Raw genomic sequence first — 20,956 nt, 5'->3', positions numbered from 1 at the left:
GCATTCAGACCATTGATGTGCTGTAGTTGCCACTTATGGTGTCTACTTGTTTATAAAACATTGAAAAAAGGATTACTTACCAATATGAACTCAGTACATTTCACATGAAAAACAACAGACTTCTGGCTTTTAACAACTGGCTACACTTGAACCTGCCTTGGGTGATCCCTACACTGAGACAAGGGCAAGCAGCCTGGAGGGGTGTGTCCCTGATAATTGAGGTCTCGGATTTTCTCTACTCCTGAGAGATTTCACTTAGGAAGGTCCAGGAAGGCGTCCCCTGTGTGAGGCAGCACTGCCACCTAGAGGAATTACGGGTCTCTACTTACTCTTTCAACCAAGGCAGGGGTGTGCGCAGAGATGGAGACTAGGAGGAAGTGGGGGAGCTAGCCACGTTGGGGACAATCAGGAGGCCCGAAGGCAAAATGGGCAATAGGTGAGGCATGGCGTTGGCACCCTTAACTCTTAAATTCAGTGGGATCTCAAAATTCCAAAAGGCAGATCACTTGACATTGCTCAACTCAAAATCCTCCAACAGCACAGGATACTAGTAGCACACTTGTATGATACTAGAATGGTAGATACATGTTATTGTACATTTGTCCAAACACATACAGTGTGCAAACAAGAGTGAACCCTAACATAAACTATGAACACTGAGTGATTATGATGTGTCAGTGTAGGTTCATCAAGTGTAACAAATGTACCACTCCGGTGGAGAAGGCTATGCATGCATGGGGATGGCAGTTTATAGGAAATTTCTGTACTTTCTGCTCAGTTTTGCTGTGAACCTAAATAAAGTATTGAAAGAAACAAACCTCTCCAACAGCTCTTTACCTCATGTAGATTAAAAGCCAAAGCATGTGCTATAAGGCCATTTATACAGTCTATTCCTACTGTCCATCATGTTACTTCTCTGCCCTCATCCTTGCATTCTCATACTTGTCAAGCATGCTCCTGCCTCAGGGCCTTTTCACTGGCTGTTTCCTCTGTCTGGAATGTTCTTTCTCAAGATACCCACTTGCTAACTCCTTAATTGCTCTCAAATCTTTGTTCAGTGCAGCCTACCCTGTCCTTCTGTTTTAAATTCCAACACTCCCCCCCCCACACACACACTCTAAATATCCGTTTTTGTTTTCCTAAAGCACTTACACCCCTCAAATATTAGATAATTTAGTTTATTTATTTATTAATATATTTTATTGATTTTTTACGGAGAGGGAGAGAGATAGTTAGAAACATCAATGAGAGAGAAACATCGATCAGCTACCTCCTGCACATCTCCTACTGGGGATATGCCCGCAACCCAGGTACATGCCCTTGACCGGAATCGAACCTGGGACCTTTCAGTCCGCAGGCCGACGCTCTATCCACTGAGCCAAACCGGTTTCGGCTATGATTTTATTTATTTTAATATATTTTATTGATTTCAGAGGAAAGGGAGAGGGAGATACAGAAACATCAATGATGAGAGAGAATCATTGATTGGCTACCCCCTGCACGCCCCCCACTGGGGATCAAGCCCACAACCCGGGCATGTACCCTTGACCAGTATAGAACCTGGGACCCTTCAGTCCGCAGACTGACTCTCTATTCACTAAGGCAAACCAGCTAGGACTGATTTTATTTCTTATTTATTGATGGTCGTCTCCCACTAAAATGTAAGTTCCATAGGGCAGAGCTTTTTGTCTGTTTTATTTCATTGCTCTATCCCAAGCAATTACGATAGTACCCAGCATGTAGTAGGTACATAAACATTTGTAGAATGATTGATTGATTAAAAAAATGAATAAATGAGAGAATGAACAAACCCAAATAGAGCTTTTAATCGAACCAACTCCTGGTTCAGATGGGGGAAAAGAAGCCCAAGAAAAAAGGTGACTTCTCCAAAGTTGTATAGGGTGTCTACACCAGAAGTGGCACTAAAACTCAGACCTATGACCCTCACAGCAGCAGACTTCCCACACACTAACAACACAAATATGTGGCCAAAGCATTTCCACAAAAGATAAGTAACCCGCAAAGCACAATCTATTGCTTCTCCTGGTACCGTTTGTTCTCTCTCTCTTGTTAATCCTCACTTGAGGGTATTTTTCTATTGATTTTAGATAGAGTGGAAGCAATGGAGGGGAGGAAAGGGGGAGAGACATGGAGCAGTAGCTTCCAGTACTCCCCACCCCATCCCACCCCCACCAGGGATTGAACCCGCAACCTAAGTATGTGCCCTGACCAGAAATCAAACCTGCCACCTTTTGGTGTATGGGACCATGCTCCAATCAGCTGAACCACCCAGCAAGGGCAGAAATTTGATTATTCTGACACCAACATAACAGATGTAGAATGTGGACTGGCAATGGGTCACAGCCAATAACAGGAAAGCAAAATAAACTACAGAGTGGGGCAAAAGTAGGTTTACAATTGTTTGTATGAAAAGTGATAATAAATACAAGAATAATCTTTCATGTACTCACAACTGTAAACCTTTTACCCCCCATTCCCAGCCCTTGTATTTAAATAACACCAAGACTGAAAAACAAAGCCTGATTCTGTGCTGAGCCGGAATTTAAATCAACTTCTGCATGTTACATCAATGTTCTAATACAGAAATAAATCACAGTTGAGGTTTATCAAGCATTGAAAAATGATCAGATTTTTTCAAACTTTATGTATCATGTCTGATTTAACTGCTTATGCAAGTCGAAAGCCTTGCCCTGAAATTTTTAAAAAATGTGGTATGCCGAAACCGGTTTGGCTCAGTGGATAGACCGTCGGCCTGCGGACTGAAGGGTCCTGGGTTCGATTCCGGTCAAGGGCATGTACCTGGGTTGCGGGCACATCCCCAGTAGGAGATGTGCAGGAGGCAGCTGATCGATGTTTCTCTCTCATCGATGTTTCTAACTCTCTCTCTCCCTTCCTCTCTCTGTAAAAAATCAATAAAATATATTTTTAAAAAAATGTGGTAACTCAACTTTACCTTATTTGTAAATATACAGTTCAGTAGTGTTAGTATATTCATTGTTGTGCAACTGATCTCCAGATCTTTTTCATCTTGCAAAACTGAAACTCTATACCCATTAAGCAACCACTCCCCATTTCCCCCTCCTCCGAGCTCTGACAACCACCATTCTACTTTCTGTTTTAGGAGTTTGACTACCTTACACACCTCACATAAGTGGAATCATACAGTATTTACTCTTCTTCCCCTTCCTTTTGTGACTGGTGTATTTCACTTAACATAATGCCATCAAGGTTCATCTGTGTTGTAGAATGTGTCGGCTTTCCTTTCTTTTTAAGGCTGAATAATGTTTCATTGTATGTAGTATATACCACGTTTTTAAAAATCCATTTATCCGTTGATGGACATTTGGGTTGCTTCCATATTTTGGCTATTGTGAAAGCTATGAACATGGGTGTATGAGTATCAGTTTGAATCCTGCTTTTAATTCTTTTAGATATATTACCTAGACAAGGGATTGCTGGGTCACACAGTAATTCTATTTTTAGTTTTTTAGGAAACACCCATTTTCCAAAGCACATTCATCATTTTATATTCCCACCAATCATGTGCTGTAATAGCTATCCTAATGAGTAATTTGCTTTGAATTTTCAAACTGTAGAAATGTGCGTAAGTGGGTATAATTTGCTAACACTTGGAATAGTATCGGTTACAGGGTAAACTTTGTTAAATAAACGCACAAATTGCCAAAGTTTATGAGCTGGAAAGTCTTAATTCTGTAAGTTATGTGATTATATGGTAATGGCTTTAACAAAGCTTTAAGTAAAATACCGCCTAAGTACCAAGAGGAAACTTAAGACTTAAGGGAAGCATGGCTCTCTTGTCCATTGAGCTGAACAGATAAGACTTTACACAGGAAATGACATTCCAGACAAGAACAGCATGCTATAAGTCACAAGTGGGTAAAAGGAAAAATGTACAAATTCAATACATTTGTACAGTGCTGGCTGTTCCAAGTGAAGGTGGAACTTTGTCTAAACATTGATTTTATTTTTAAAAATTTGATTTTACTTCTTGTAACTGTTTTAAGAGTGCTTAAGATAAATGATGTGTCATGCTGGTTTTTGTTCTTTTGAAAGACTGAATTTGATCCCACCATTCATATGAGGAAATGAAACACAAAGAAGCTTATGACTCATATCTCCAATTCCTACTGTCAGAGGCAGAGCTCAACTGTAACTCAAATCCAGAGTTTTGTGCACTATGAAGGTCAGCAGAATTTCAGCAGGTCTCATCACCCATTTTTTAGCCTTTTAAAGTTAAAAGACTAGTGAAAAGAATGGTGTAGTTGCGTTGGTAAAGTCTAAAGTTCCCTGCATTACTGTGCTTTGTCTTTTCCAAACTACTTTCATGGGCACCATTTCCAAATACTGTTACCTTGTGCCTCCTCTGCCACATATTTTTCTTTTCTTGAACAAGAGCACTTATGTTCTGGTCCCAACAGCTTCTCTTGCACTGTTCTCTAAAACGAAAACAGTCTGCAATGTTTAAATCCCAAGTTCTAATCAAAAGTGTTCAGACTAAATTGGAAACACACTATGAATGCAGGAACACTATATTTATTAGGTCAATAATTCATTTTTAGCAATACAAGTACAGAATATATCACAATGCTGGTTACAAACATACTCAGTATGGTTTAATGGTTACAAATAATGATGGGTACTACAAGTTTGTGATAAGGATGGTATGAAAGGTCATTATGACACAATGAAGAATTGTCTTAAAAAAGAAATCTATCAATGACCTTAGATATTTCTATAGAAAGTATTGTGGCACTATTAGTGGGGATTTTCATGTAAAGAATTGTTAGTGATTTGCTTTTATCATTTCATTAAGAGCTTTTTATTTTTAATCTGTTAAACTAAAATCCCCTGTTGCTTAATAAAGTATAAAAATAGTACTGACCTGGTAATATTTAATAAAATGTAGCATTCATTCACATCATAAAAGTAGAACTAAACTGAAAAGTTTTAGTTACCATGGCAACATATCTTCCCATAAAAGGAATATACAGAAATGAGTAATGTTACACAAATGGTACCTGCAACAGTTATTTAGTGATCCAACATTTAACTTGTGCACCACAAACCAAGTTTTCTAGATATCTATATATAGCATATATTTTTAATCTTAAATTTTACTTTTGAAAAAATGTACACTTCAACAAACTCACTAAGGCCACTCATGCTATCGATACCTAGGACTGCAATTAAAGAAGGGTATTACTTAATAAATCCTAAAGTACACTCCTTCAGATCACCAACAAGGTACAACCAGTTTTCTGCCTAAAACATTCCTGAGATTTGTGGACAATACAACTATTAGTGTTCAAGCTGGAGATTAATCCAAATGTCAGATTTTAAAAAAAGAATTTCCTAGCAAGATCTGAGGTTCACCGAAGCCAAGAGATGAAATATACGTTAATTTTAAAGCAAAATGAAACTCTTAAAAAATTTGCACTAATTAAATAAGTTTTTCCAGTAGTAACTTTGCTATTCAGAAAAAAAAGAAAAAACAAACAAAACACAACAAGCAGTTTGGAAGCATCAAGGCTACACATCCTGGAGAAAGAATAAATACCAACTGACAGTTAACTATACCTGCTACTTAGCAAACAATTCTTTCAAAAGTATGGCCAAAAGCTTCAATTATGTTTTAGGCATGTTTACTGTTGAGTATTTGCATTAGAAGGAGCAGCCAAGTGGCAACAGTTATTATTTATAAGGTTGCAGTCTCTGTACTCAATCTTCACCATGTTATGAACGCTTCCCAAACAGCCTAGGAGCAAAAGTCTTTGTCAATTTTTATTTTAAAAAATGAAAGCATATTGGGATTACTATGAAGCAACAGTGAGTTCATTCTTAAGCAGAGACAAAACTTTGATATGGTAATAAGGGTCCTAATGCTTTGAGCAAAGTCAGCTTTAGGGACCCATAAGAATAATGGTCTAAGAAACCATTTGGCTCCATTAAACTGGATGCAGAAGTGACAGACCACCTGTGTGGCACATGAGTGTTACAGAGCTCCCTGATGCACCCAACTTGAGTAGCACCAAACTTTAGGAAAGACTGGATAAGAGAAATGAAAGTCAGAGAGGATGAGACCAAAGGCCCCTTTTTAACATTACTTTGCTGAACTTCCAGAAAAATCTTTTAAGTTGATCTAGGCTTCCTTACACACAATCCTACCACATGAGAAAATTTTGTGAGAGCTATTGGTTATTGTGAGATAAATTTTCTTTTCTTCCTTGGAGATATTTTTTTTAAAATTCTAGAAATTATGGTGACATTTACCTCTCTAACTTATTCTAAACATTCCACACTATAAATTATTAGGGTATTATTCTTCATTAGAACCATAAATAGCATATTAAGTTATATCACTAACAGAAGATGACAATCTCGTTTCACAATCTAGAGTATTTGCATTAAATCAAAGCGCTTGGATTTACAGAAAACTACATTAAAGTAGTGATAATAAGGGAAAACTGCCAATAATGATTTTTTTTTTTTTATAAAACTGGCTGCCACTTAACATTATAATGCTGCGATCCTAGGCTCCTAGTATCAAGTTGCTTTACCACAGAATAATGAGCTAAATTAAGCTCAAACTGAATGAGGCCTTAAGTCATTTGCTTGATTTTATCCTAGGAAATGTTCTATGTGCACAAAACCCAAAAATATAGATTAAAAAAAAAACTTCATATGGAAACATAAGTTTCAAAATATTTATTGAAAAACAATTTACCATGACATTCCTATACCACAAACATACCACAGGACTCTAAATAAGCAACAAAAGTATACAAAGCCTATCCTGAAAATATCTTTGGAGGTATTAAATATATAGGCCCATAAGGATAGAGCTGAGTAAACTTAAAAATGTTAGTCCTTGGTCACACAGACTATTTGGTAATTAATAAAGAGGTGCCTCTTGGCATTAGATTGCAATTAACTGGGAGGGGGGAGGTGCAGGTGTGCTAATGTACTCGTTTAGAAATTAAAAAGAAAACAATTGAATAAACTTAGGTTTTAAAATCATGTAGATATAATCTTAGGATCTGGGCTTGCGTAATCTCATTAGGTACCTCCCCCAAGCAATCCCCTCCTGGGGACTTAAAAATACTGGCTCATAACTAACAAGACTGCAAGTAACAGTTTTAAACAAGGTTATATTTGGGAAGTTCAAAAAAGTGTTTAAAATCAATTTATCTGAAATCTCCAATTAATTTTTCTGTATTGAATGTGACAGTTTAGATATTCACCCCCCCCACCTCCCACCCCAACATGCATATTAAAAGAAAACCAAAATTCAACACCCATCCACTCACCCATAGACTACCCCAGGCAGTCAGCCAGGGATAACATCTCTAACAGCCAAGTCATGGACCCCTGAAAATAGGGGGGAAAACCCTGATTCTTAACTATAGAGGCACCAAATAGGCCACTATAATAAGAACTGAGGTAACAGCAAAAGACCTTTTTGTTCCTTGGATTGCTACATGTCACACTTCTCAAATTTGAATATTAACCTCAACATTAAACAACCTGACTTATAAAAAAAGTCAAAACCCAATAAACAGAAAAAAACAAGTTAGTGAAATTAACATATTAGGGCATTTTTCCATTTGACTCTTGAATTTCAAATAAAATGACCCAGGTGCACTAATATGACCTAGCTGTACCATCTTTACCATAAAAATGAAAGATTTCTAAGACATGTTTATTTGGGGCATTCATTTTTCTATTAATCCCTACAAACCATATAGTAACCTAAAATTCTCATCCGGACAAGAGAAATTTCATGACTCTTAGCCAGTATACTTGTTAACCGCACTGATTATTAGGGTAACATTTAAAATGAGGGGGATGGATGCAGCAGGTATTATAGACTTTCTTGTGGCATTGCCATTTGTGTACCTTGACTAAAGCTATGCCACTTAAATTGCCAAGTTTGGTGTCTATTACATGAATATAATTTTTGCATTATCACTTTTCATTATACATCTAAGTGAAATCATTCTACTGATAAAGGTAAATGCAGGGGCTAAAATAATAATCTAAAGCCTCTGGTCCAAATAACCCTTTAACCCTTCCTACATTAGGCTGGTCCTTTTTAGATCATCCTGGTCCTGCTAGCAAATGTTGTAAGAGCATCTTGCATTCTTGTACCAAAAGAAAAGAAAAACCAAGAGTTAAAACTGCTGGCCTGTTAGCTTTTCTATTACTTACAGATCAACACTGGTCCAGTACAGATGAATCTGATAGCCCTTGCCTTGTAATAGAGTTCTGGAGTGGCTGTATCCACTTCTCTGGGTCAGGTGGCCAAACCCAAGTCAGGATGTCCCTCTTCTACTAGTACTTCTGTTAATTTTCTATACTGCATATAAAGATTTTCCCCATGAAATTTCTTTACAGTACAGTATTGAATACCTCCATAAGGAAGAATTATATGTTAAAAAGTTGTTAAAATCATCCTTACATAATAAGAATGCAACTCTTAAACTCTTAAATAGTTTTATTAGGGGTTCTTTTTTCCTTTCAGGCTTTCTGCAAAATTATTTAAAAAGAAAAAAAAATCCTGTTGTTTGTTCTACTAAGTTGAAAATATGGGCCAGACTACTTATACATGCGGTACATGCGGAATATAACTGAATATATGCTTATACCTACGTACACTCTGCAAGATAGGGATCACCCAAATAGGGTCAATGGACTGGACCAGTGTTTCAATGCAAATTCCAGCCCCAAAAAACAACATGGTTTTGATTTCACAGTATGAATTCCCTGGAATCTGGGAAAAGGTATATTAGTTAACTGAGGTCATGCCTCAGCAGCTCGGTCCCTCAGCATGCTGAGAAATCAGAAAGGACTGCACCACTTCTTCAGTGGACTGGGGGCTGGTATTGACGTCTTCAAGAGCATCGGTCACTGAATACTGTCGATCTCGCAACCGGTTCCAGTTAGACAGAATATTGTGATATTCAAACACTTTCTCGTAATTTCCAATGGAGTTGTAAAGTTTAATGAGACCTCGGTAATCATATTCTAGTCCACTATAGCCTTCACCAAAAAGTTTCTTCCCTGAAAGTAACAAATAAACAAACAATAACACACAAAAAGAAAAGAAAAAGCAAGTTCAAATAAGGAAATAACAGTTTCTACAAGACAACACTAGTTCAGTTCTTTAAATAGGGTGGCTTGGTTTTATTCCCTTAAAAAGAATAAATTCATTTCTTGCAGCAGTGCTTACCAACCCAGTCCTATCCAAAAGCTATCTCTAAGACTCAAAATTTTTTCTGCCTAAAGCAGTTGGTTTCAACAGAATAAAATTTCACAGTTTGAAAGACTGATTTGAAGAGATCTAAAAGTAAAGAATAATAGCAGTATGTTCAACGATAGAAAAATACATATGTACAAGGCTAATCACTGTAGCACGCTTTATGATTGCAAAATACTGGAAACAAATGAGCTAACCATAGTATATCCACTCAATGTTATATTATGCATCTGTACACAAAGGAGGAAGCTCTTAGCTCTCTATGAACTGAAATGAAGCAACTTATAGGGGATATTGTTAAGTTTAAAAAGAAAAGCAAAGTACAAAAATACTTATAGTATCCTATCTTTGTGTAAGAAAGGGAAAACAAAATATTTATGTATCTGAATATTTGTGCATAAAGATACACAGAAAGGGTAAATGAGAAAATAATGAAACAGGTTACTCATAGCAAGTGGGCGAGAAGTGGGTAGAAAAATTTAGGGGGATATCACACATCTATGAACATATCTTTCTATATATAGTTCTAACTTTTAGGACATTAATATTTCACATACTCAAAAAAATTTAACAAAGTAAACAAAGATGTGGAAATGTTATACAAACATAAACAAATGAACCTAATTATGTATAAAATGAGTAACTTACACTGACTAGGTGGGGTGGAGAAGAATAATAACCCAAGTAAATTTTGAAATATTCTAATTATGCTAAAAAAAACCACTAAAAAATTATTGAACTCTAATTAGGAGGTTTGTTTTTCATAGTACTAAAGGTTAACAATTCTAAAACTACTTTATGTGTATTTTAGGGCTGAGCAAGTAAAAATACTACAGATAATGGGGAATCCACACATACAGAGATAGATGATTTGACAAAGGTAGCACAGCAGAGGAGAGAGGACAATCTTTTGAAAAAGTGGTCCATTGGAGTGCTGTCCAGTGCACCAAAAAGGTTGAGGGTTTGATACCCCCCTAACCTAGGCTGTAGATTTGATCCCGGTCAGAGTGTGTACTGGAGGCAACCAACCTATCTCTCTCACATCAATGTCTCTCTCTCTCTCCCTTCCTCTCTAAAAAAAAGTCCTTAAAAAAAAAAAAAAAAGGTTCTGGGTCAACTGTATATCCACATGGGGGAAGGTAAGGAAAAAATTTGATCCCTACCTCGCACAATAAAAACAAAATCAACTTCAGTACTATAGATCTAAATGTGAAAGGTAAAATGAAGTTTCCAGAAGATAATCTTCTAAATGAATATCTTCATGGCTTTGGGGTAGGAAATATTTCTTAAACAGAATACAAAAGATGTTAATCAAAAAAGAAAAAAAAACCCAATATATTCGATTACATTAAAATCTAAAACTTCTGTTCTTTGAAAGGTGTCATTAAAAAACAAGCAGTAGAGTGATCTGCAACACATATAACCAACAAAGGACTTGTTAAATCCACATTATATGAAAAAAACTTCTATAAATCAGTAAAATGACAGAGAAGTCAATATAAAAATGGAGAAGTTGCCCTAGCTGGTTTGGCTCAGTAGATAGAGCATCAGCCTGCAGACTAAAGGGTCCTGGGTTTGATACCAGTCAAGGGCACATGCCGGGGTTGCAGGCTGGATCCCCAGTAGGGGGCATGCAGGAGGCAGCCAATCGATGATTCTCTCTCATCATTGCTGTTTCTCTCTCTCTCTCCCTTCCTCTCCGAAATCAATAAAAATATATTTAAAAAAAAAATGGAGTTCTAATAGGCACAACATTAAATGATGATCACAGTATCTTATTTTCTGATATATAAGTCCAAACTGGAAACAATTCAAATATTCTGAAAAGCCATTAACAGTAGAATGAATAAACAAATTATATACTTATCTAATAATATATTATTATAGCACTGGAAATTAACAGACAATAGTGATCTGGAACAACACAGATGATTTTCATTATTCATGTTCACCAAAAGAAGCCAGAGATGTATCTATATATACAAAAGCCTAAGCGAATTTTATAACCAGTCGCTATGATGCGCACTGACCACCAGGGGGCAGACGCTCAATGCAGGAGCTGCCCCCTGGTGGTCAGCGTGCTCCCACAGCCAACCTCCCCCTGGCTGGTCTGCTCGATCAGATCTGATAGAGACTAGGTGAGATGGGCCCCAATGGGCCCCGATCACCAGCTAGGCCGAGGGACCCCACCTGTGCACGAATTCGTGCACTGGGCCTCTAGTAAATATATATTATACTAGAGGCCCGGTGCACAAAAATTTGTGCACTCGGGGGGGGGGGGGGTCCGTCAGCCTGGCCTGTGCCCTCTCACAGTCTGGGAACCCCTCGGGAGATAACGACCTGCTGGCTTAGGCCTGCTCCTGGGTGGCAGAGGGCAGGCCCAATCCCTAGGTACAGCCCCTGGTTGGGCTCAGAGCAGGGCCGATTGGGGAGTTGGGGTGCCGGCCCCTGTCATGCACAGAGCAGGGCAAATCAGGGGGTAGGGGCGCTGCCCCCTGTCACGCACAGAGCAGGGCCAATTAGGGGGTTAGGGAGCTCCCCGTCACGCACAGAGCAGGGCCAATCAGGGGGTTGAGGAGCTCCCCCCTGTCATGCACAGAGCAGGGCCCATCAGGGGGTTGAGGAGCTCCCCCCTGTCACTCACAGAGTAGGGCCAATAGGGGAGTTGGGGCACCGCCCCCTGTCACACACAGAGCAGGGCGGATCAAGGGGTTGGGGCGCTGCCACTGTCACACTCAGGGCAGGGCCGATGGGGAGGTTATGGCTCTACCCCATCACACACAGAGCAGGGCCCGTGGGGGGGGTGGGTTGGGGCGCCGCCCTCTATCACCCACAGAGCAGGGCCGATCAGGGGGTTGGGGCGCCGCAGCCTGTCACACACAGAGCCGCAGGGCGATCAGGGGGTTGGGGAGCTCCCCCCTATCAGGCACAGAGCAGGGCCAATCAGGGGGTTGGGGCGCCTTCCCCTGTCAGGAATAGAGCAGGGCTGATAGGGAGGTTGTGGCCCCACCCCGTCACACACAGAGCAGGGCGGATCAGGGGGTTGGGGCGCCGCACCCTGTCACACTCAGGGCAGGGCCAATGGGGAGGTTATGGCTCTACCCCGTCACACACATAGCAGGGCCCGTGGGGTGAGGGTGTTGGGGTTGGGGCGCCATACCCTGTCACACACAGAGCTGCAGGGCGATCAGGGGGTTTGGGCGCTGCCCGCTGTCACGCTGATCCTGGTGCCGGGAGGCCTCTCGGCTCCGCTGATCCCGGTGTTGGGAGGCCTCATGGCTCCGCTGATCCCAATACCGGGAGGCCTCGCGGCTCCACTGATCCCGGTGCTGGGAGGCATATTACCCTTTTACTATATAGGATAGAGGCCTGGTGCACTGCAGGTGGGTGCCGGCTGATTTGCCCTGAAGGGTGTCCTGGATCAGGGTGGGGGTCCCCACTGGGGTGCCTGGCCAGCCTGGGTGAGGGGATGATGGCTGTTTGCAGCTGGTCACACACCCTTCAGGGTGGGGGTCCCCACTGGGGTGCCTGGCCAGTCTGGGTGAGGGGCTGAGGGCTGTTTTCAGGCTGGCGGGTGACTGAAGCTCCCAACCGCTCCTTTTTTTCTTTTTATTCTGGGCCAGCTTTAGCTCTGGCTCCAGCTCTGAGGCCTCTGTTGCTGAAAGCAGGTATTTGGTTTGTTTGGGTTCTATAATTGAGACACTGTATCAACTCCAGCTCTGAGATCCCGGGTGCTGAAAGTGGGTTTCTGGGGTTTTGTTTAGCTTCTATATTTGTTACAATGTTTCAAACTGCAAGCTCAGAGGCCGGCAAGGCAGACGGGGAAGGTTGCAGTCCTTCATCACTGAAGCAAGCAAGCCTCATGTTCAGTTCAAGCTGCCTGGCTGCCGACCGCCATCTTGGCTGGCAGTTAATTTGCATATCGCCCTGATTAGCCAATGGGAAGAGTAGCGGTCGTACGCCAATTACCATGTTTCTCTTTTATTAGATAGGATGATTCCATTAATACCAAGTTAAAAAACAGGTAAACCTGATCTATCATTAAATCCAGAGAACAAAGAGGGTAATAATTACAAAAATACTTTAATTTTTAAAATAACTATTTTTGCCTATAATTGACGTTGTGTCATACTTCATTCTGGTTTCAACATCAATAAATCATGTTTAGTAAAATGTTCCAGATGATTTTTGGGAGGTTTCAAGAAAAATTTGGAAGCTCTAAACTCATTTAAATCTTGGTAAAACACTTCCCTTATATAATATATAAGATATGTTGATCTCTAATCAACTGACCAAGATAATTATAAAATAACATACCAATGGCTATAGACCGTAAATAAAGTTTCTCAGCATTTTCATACTGATTCATGTCATAATTATATAAAGAAGCCAGATGTCCCACTGAAAGGGCAACTTCATAATCTTCTTGACCAAGAAGTTGCTCTTTAATCTGAATTGCTTTGATATGCATTTCTTCAGCTTCCTGGAAAAAAAAAATTAAGCCATATAAACCATTAGAGTGTGCTTTGCCTTATGTCAACAATTCTTACCCAATGAGGAAGATTCTTCTATGCTCAAGAGATTTTATGGATGTCATAAGGTAATCAGATCAGAGAATATACTACGCTATTCCAAAAGTTAATTATGGGAAGCATTAACAGTTTGGGGAAGCTCTGTACATAACCTAATGATAGTAATAGTGTTCTATGACAAAAATAACCAGAGAAAACTTGTCCTGGTAATAAAAAGTTAGAAGAAAATACCATTAAGGCATTCTAAAATGAAAATTATTTCTTTCAGTTAACACACTCTAAAACTTAACTGAATCTTGTGAAGCTTAAAATTCCATGATAGCATGTTAAATTTTTTAAAAAATATATTTTATTGATTTTTTAACAGAGAGGAAGGGAGAGGGATAGAGAGTTAGAAACGTCAAGGAGAGAGAAACATCAACCAGCTGCCTCCTGCACACCCCCCACTGGGGATGTGCCCGCAACCGAGGTACATGCCCTTGACCAGAATCGAACCAAGGACCCTTCAATCTGCAGGCTGACGCTCTAGCCACTGAGCCAAACCGCTAGGCTATACAGAAGTACATTTTATTTTTTGGAGTTATGATAATTTTTATTATGACAAATTAAACTCAGGTTAATTGAGGAATAAACAGATTGAGTTTCAGGTAAAAAATAAATGTCTTAGGCAGGTGTTCCTATCCTTTCCTCATTGTGACCCTAAAATGGACATTTAGAATTTATAACCCAAAATTCCAAAAGGGAAATTCAGTAAATTTTATCACTATGATTAATAATACTTGCAGAGATATAAAATTACCTAACAAACTGCAGCTGGGTCAGAGAGACCCAGAACATCCAAAAGAAGGCTCAAGGCACCACAGCAGCTTGCATTGCTTCACAGCTGGGCCTCATCTGGGCACCTCCAAACCCCAAACAAGGAAGAGGAAACTGCAGATCTCTCTGTAGCTCCTGCTGGGTAGCCTCAGGCAGAGGCTAAATTAGCAACTCCTTAGAGATCCAAGAGCCTGTGTACCCAGTGGTCAGAGTGGGACCATCCAGATTACAACTCCTCAGATCCATAAGGGACACACTCAGGGGGCAGACTCAGTGAGCACCAAAGCCCCACTGAAGCAAGTCTTGCCCCATAAGGGTGTCTTCAGCACAGAAGTTCTCCCATTGCAGACACAGCTGATTCTCACAGACAATTGGCCTGGAGGTCAATTCCTTCCAGTGACACCAACTACAATCAAGGCTTAACTACAACAAGACTGTGCATACACCCCACAGAGGGGTGCACCAAGACTGTCCACCTCAGGTAATTGGGGAGGCTGAGCCACTGGGCCCTATAGGACACCTAGCACACAAAGCCACCCTATCGACACAGGGAAGCAGCCAAAATGCTAAGAAAATAGAAACAGATCACAAATGACAGAAATGGAGGAAAGCAAACTACTGGATATAGAGTTCAAAACCACAGTTATAAGGTTTTTCAAGAAGAATAGCAAGAACCTACAACCAAGATTACTTTATCCAGCAAAGCTATCATTCAGAACTGAAGGTCAGATAAAGAGCTTCACAGATAAGAAAAAGCTAAAGGAGTTAATCACCACCAAACCAGTATTATATGAAATGCTGAAAGGTATTCTTTAAGAAGAGGAAGAAGAAAAAGGTAAAGATACAAATTATGAACAACAAATACATATCTATCAACAAGTGAATCTAAAAATCAAGTGAATAAAAAATCTGATGAACAGAGTAAACTGGTGAATATAACAGAATCAGGGGCATAGAAAGGGAATGGACTGACAATTCTCGGGGGGTGGGGGGAATGGGTGAAGGGGGTGTGGGAAGAGACTGGACAAAAATCATATACCTATGGATGAGGACAGTGGGGGGGGGGGGGGGTAAGGGCAGAGGGTGGGGTGGGAACCGGGTGGAGGGGAGCTATGGGGGGAAAAAAGAGGAACAAGTGTAATAATCTGAACAATAAAGATTTATTAAAAAAAATACTTTCAATATCTGACATTTCTTGCATACCCACTATGTGCTAGGCGCTCTGCCACTTGCTGTACTCAACCTACCTAAAAACTATGTTTTAAGTAACTATAACATGCATATTAGCCTTTAGGGTTTGATATATTTCTTATTTTTCCAAGATCTGGATTTTTGAAACATTTATATTTTGACTATGTTGCTTTATACTAGATTATTTTCTCAAAAATTTTCCAGTTATTTTTATTGTAGAAAGTATTGCATATATCCCCTTCCCCCATATATTTTCTCAATTTTAATGAAATATGGTATGAGTAAGATAAATGTGTACTTTATTATTTAAGATTACTGAAGATATATCATTTAAGATTATGCTTTATTACTTTAGATTATTCAGAGAAAGAAAAATATAGTAAAACACATTTCTACCTTAAATTTTCTCATTGACTGATAAAGTCTTCCAAGGTTTCCATAGTGTTTTGCAGTCTGGACATTGAATTCCCCAAAAGCTTTTTTAGCTAGTTGGAGTGAAGAAAGGTGCAAATCATGAGCTTCTTGAAGCAGCCTCTGTTCAGTTTCTTTATTATGACAGTCGATTGCAATCTCCTCTAAAATAAGTGCTGAATAAGAAAGCAATGAAATTAGTGTACTTTCAAACCATCTATCAGAGCTAATCTGAGCATATAATTTAAAATTAAATGCATATGTACGTAGATACGGTTTAAAACTAGTAAGAAGAAAGTATTCCACTCCACTGGGGGGGGGGGGGGGCGGGAGACACAGTTTGGCGGGGGGTGTCATTCAAATTTAAGAAAAACAATGGTGTTTCAAATTATTTGCAGAATTAATTATTGTACTAGAATGTTATACATTGCCGGTATGAAATATATATATATATTTTTTAAATGTTTAAAAATAAAATAAATGCAAACTAAGAGGGGGGAAAAACCCCCGTTTCAGAATTAAGGTAAAATTTATCCAACATGCATGGAGTTACCACATGGGTGACCTAATTATGTTGGCAAAATAAATGCCTTAAATGCTTGGTAGTGATTATAGGAAAAGTTAAAATAAAAAAAGAAGGTGGTATTTGTTAAGAGTCTTGAAACATTAAGGATAATGTGACATGCAGCTGAAGAATCCTGCACTATAAAGCTGAAGGCATGTGAAAAACTCATCTTCGGTTTGCTATCCATGTTACTGTGCAATAATCCTTTGTGTTATACATGAATGAATGCATGTAAATGGAGGAAGAGATGGGGGTAGACATTCTCGCTTATTAACAATGCTATATGAGAGAAGCAAACAACCTTTCATTACGAATAGCTGGAAATTACTTTATTTGTTGTTTTTAATCCTCACCTAAGGATATTTTTCCATTGATTTTTTTTTTTTTTAAGAGAGAGTGGAAGAGAAAGGGAGAGACAGAGAGAAATATTGATGTGAGAGAAACACATCGATTACTTGCCTCCTGCACCTGCCCTAACCAGGGCCCAGGCCAGGGAGGAGCCTGTAACTATTAGTAAACCGAGGTATATACCCTTGACTGGAATCGAACCCGGGACCCTTTGGTCCACAGGCCGACGCTCTATTCACTGAGCCAAGCCAGAGAGGGCTGGAAATGACTTTAAAACAGTGAATCTGCCGAAGCCGGTTTGGCTCAGTGGATAGAGCGTCGGCTTGTGGACTGAAAGGTCCCGGGTTCGATTCCGGTCAAGGGCATGTACCTGGGTTGCGGGCACATCCCCAGTGGGAGATGTGCAGGAGGCAGCTGATCGATGTTTCTAACTCTCTATCTCTCTCCCTTCCTCTCTGTAAAAAATCAAAAAAATATATTAAAAAATAAAAATAAAAATAAATAAATAAATAAATAAAACAGTGAATCTGCTATCCTAGTATATAGATACAGTCTAATCCTAAGCGCTACCCCTGGAGAAATAAACAAATATCCTTATTTTGTACCATATATCATCAATTAAAAAATATCAAAGACTAGACATCAATTACAATTGACAGTTAAAGAAATCTATACAGACAGACAGACAGATAGATACTGAAGACTAAATTACAAAGGGTACCTTTCACCCTCTTTGAAGAAGCCAAAAGAAGATGATCTTCAGGTAGGATGTGGGTAATGATACCAATAGCTCTTTCTGCATGAAATCTGCAATACAGATAGATATATTCTGGCATTTCTTCCCCAACCCTGCTTCCCTTTCAGGCTTTCTTACCTCCCTCTCTCTTTCTTCAACACCAAGTCATCAAATTAAACCTTCAGAGCCCACCATTTAGACAGAAATAAGCAATACAGATAGATAAATATATTCTGGTATTTCCTTTTAGTTAAAAGTGATTTAAGCATTTTTTTAAAACACAATTTATAATACTGAGAATTTCTAACACTATCTATAGTATAGAACAATTATTTGGGTTTTTTTGGTTTAAATTTCAATCTGCTTGTGAACTGAACTTTTAACATCCAATGGATTCCCATCTCCCTCAGAATAAACTATAAAGTTATTACTACCTACAAGACTCAAAATGATCGTTTACTGGGCTACCTCGCTAACCTCATCTTCCACCATTTTCAAAAACAGCACTTCCAGTCAGTTTTCTGAATATGCAAATCATGTTTTTACCTAGGATTCTGAAATACTCTTCCCTTGAATATCTACATGGCTCACTCCTCATTGAAAAGCCTTTCTAGTCTATACAAAAGTCCCTAAATAATCTTTAATTACTCTCTAAACTCCTAGTTTACTTTATTCTTCACAACATGCATCCTCACCTGATAGGTTTGGTTATTTGTTTATGGCCCATCTTATCAAGCAGAAGGTAAGCTATTTGTCTATCTTATCTGTTAGTTTCTTAAAAAAACTCGAAGCTTTCTATCTCCATCTTCCAAGTTATCATTATTTTCATTACATTAAATGTCTTCTAACTCACTGTCTATTTAATTGTGTCTAATACACCAGCTAACTTATCTGAGTTTTAATGTCAATTAGCATTTTCTAAATCTAGCTATATTTTCTTTTTTATAACAGCTCTTATACTAAGACATAATTCATACCACATAATTCACCTATTTAAAGTGTACAACTCAACAGTTTTTAGTATGTTGACAGAGTTGTGTACCCAGCACCACAATCAATTTCAGAGTATTTTCATCACCCCCAAAAGAAACTCTGTGCCATTAGCAGTAACCCTACATTTTCCTTCAACCCCTTAGCCCTATGCAACCAACCACCTTTACTTTCTGTCTCTATAAATTTGCCTATTCTGGATATTTCATATAAACATAATCGTACAAATGTTCTTTGTGACTGGCTTCTTTCACTTAGTTCATGTTTTTCAAGGTTCATCCATTCTGTAGCATGTATCAGACAGATGTTTTGTTTTTAAATCTGCCTTTTTATTTCTTTTGTTTCCCCTCCAAAATATTACTGATTCCTTCTTTTGTATCAGGGTCAGCAATTATTTTCTGTAAAGGGTCAGATAGTAAAGATTTTAGGTTGTGTGGACCACACATGCTGTCCCAACTACTCAACTCTGCTGTTGTAATGTGAAAGCAGTCAGAGGATACTTAAGAGAAGGAAAAATGCTATGTTCAAATAAAACTTTATTTTGCCTGCAGGCCATAGTTTGCCAACCCATTTATATCTTTAATCATTTAAGAATACTTACTTTATATAATATCAACCAAAAAGTTCTGTTAAGCAACGTTCTTAGGATCCTAATCCTGTTCATTATATCTACTGACTCTCATTCGTAAGGAAATGTTGCTCTACTTATTTTTAATTTAGAATGGTGAGTTGAGCTGAGTCTATGGAAAATCTATATGGTTTGGTTTGAGGGTTATTTCCAAGAGTTTTACATTTTCTCCTGAAAAGCATCCCAAGAGAACTAGTAGTTTCAATGCTTTTCTCAATTTGAGGGTTCCTGCATGCATGATGCCCAAACACAAGAGTGCTACATGTCTGTAGCTATAAATATCCCTTTGAGGAATTCATGACAAGTTTCCTTGTCATGTCTCTTGCAAGTGGGCAAAATTTTTTTCCCAGTCTATCCTTTCTCTGAGAGTAGTAGCCTTGATCCTGGTGGCTTCAAGTGAAGATTTCATTTCCAACTCACAGCTTACTGTAGGCTAAATGCTTTGTCTCTTAAACCCAGGACTGCTGTTCAACCAAGATTACAGGAATTTGTAAGCTTTCCCACTACTCCAGAGCAGTTATACCATAGTTTGGATTTTAGTCGATTATTTAACTTTTTGGATTTTAGTGCATTATTGGCCCATGGAGACTTCCTTCTTCTCTTGCAAGATCATTTATGCATTTTAAAAAATAATTGTTTTAGTCAGTATTTCTGTGTCTTCTGAACAAGAAGTTTTTAGGTTAAGTTTGCAATTTAGCCTGAGGCTACTACTATATTACAAGCAAAATTATTGGAGAAAATAATTTATATTAAACCACAGAAACTCTAAATTGGTATGATTTTAAAGTTTCAAAGACATTTTAGGCATCATATTAAAGCTCCAGGAAGACAAATTTAATGCACAAAGTACATTAAATACTACTGTATTAGGAAAAACAAAACAAAACAATAGCAACAGCATATAATCCCTCATGAAAAGGAACATGGAACTTACAGTGCATTGTCAAATTTCCCAGAACTATATTGGTGAACATAAGAAGAATAAGCCAAGTCTTCATGAGCTGTTGCTACATGGATATTTTTGCCACCAAACACCGACTGCCGAATGTCAAGGGCTGCCTGAAAAGTCATCAAAATAATTGATAATACTGTAAATCCTTAGAAACCACTACTCAGTTAAATTAAGCATCCTAGTAATTTAAATATATATCCCATATACTTATCCCATCAGTTTTTAAGTAAAGTCCTTGCTGCATTTAAATCACAATAGAACATAAAAGTTACCTAGGAGGCTTGATTTTCTGAAGACTGAGTCTGACTCAAAAGGCAATGGCTTGCCCTGACTGGTTTGGCTCAGTGGATAGAGCATCAGCCTGCGGACTGAAGGGTCCCGGGTTCGATTCCAGTCAAGGGCATGTACCTTGGTTGCGGGCACATCCCCAGTAGGGGGTGTGCAGGAAGCAGCTGATCGATGTTTCTCTCTAATTGATGTTTCTAACTC

General features: G+C 38.9%; 1 protein-coding gene across 1 annotated transcript in view; it reads right to left on the bottom strand.

Annotated features, from left to right (window-relative positions):
* Window positions 1-4,559: 4,559 nt before the first annotated feature.
* Window positions 4,560-20,956, bottom strand: part of APPBP2 (amyloid beta precursor protein binding protein 2) — a 51,384-nt gene continuing 34,987 nt past the window's right edge. The window contains exons 9-13 of the mRNA XM_036340257.1: window positions 20,450-20,574; window positions 17,883-17,968; window positions 16,234-16,424; window positions 13,616-13,781; window positions 4,560-9,102 (exon numbers count right to left, since the gene is read on the bottom strand). Of these exons, the coding sequence (XP_036196150.1) occupies window positions 8,849-9,102; window positions 13,616-13,781; window positions 16,234-16,424; window positions 17,883-17,968; window positions 20,450-20,574 (822 nt within the window). The 3' untranslated portion in view covers window positions 4,560-8,848. The remainder of the gene's footprint in view (window positions 9,103-13,615; window positions 13,782-16,233; window positions 16,425-17,882; window positions 17,969-20,449; window positions 20,575-20,956) is intronic.

The sequence above is a fragment of the Myotis myotis genome, unplaced genomic scaffold, assembly GCF_014108235.1.
Source record: "Myotis myotis isolate mMyoMyo1 unplaced genomic scaffold, mMyoMyo1.p scaffold_m19_p_17, whole genome shotgun sequence".
Lineage (NCBI taxonomy): Eukaryota > Metazoa > Chordata > Mammalia > Chiroptera > Vespertilionidae > Myotis > Myotis myotis.
This window is presented reverse-complemented; position numbering and strand designations above follow the sequence as displayed.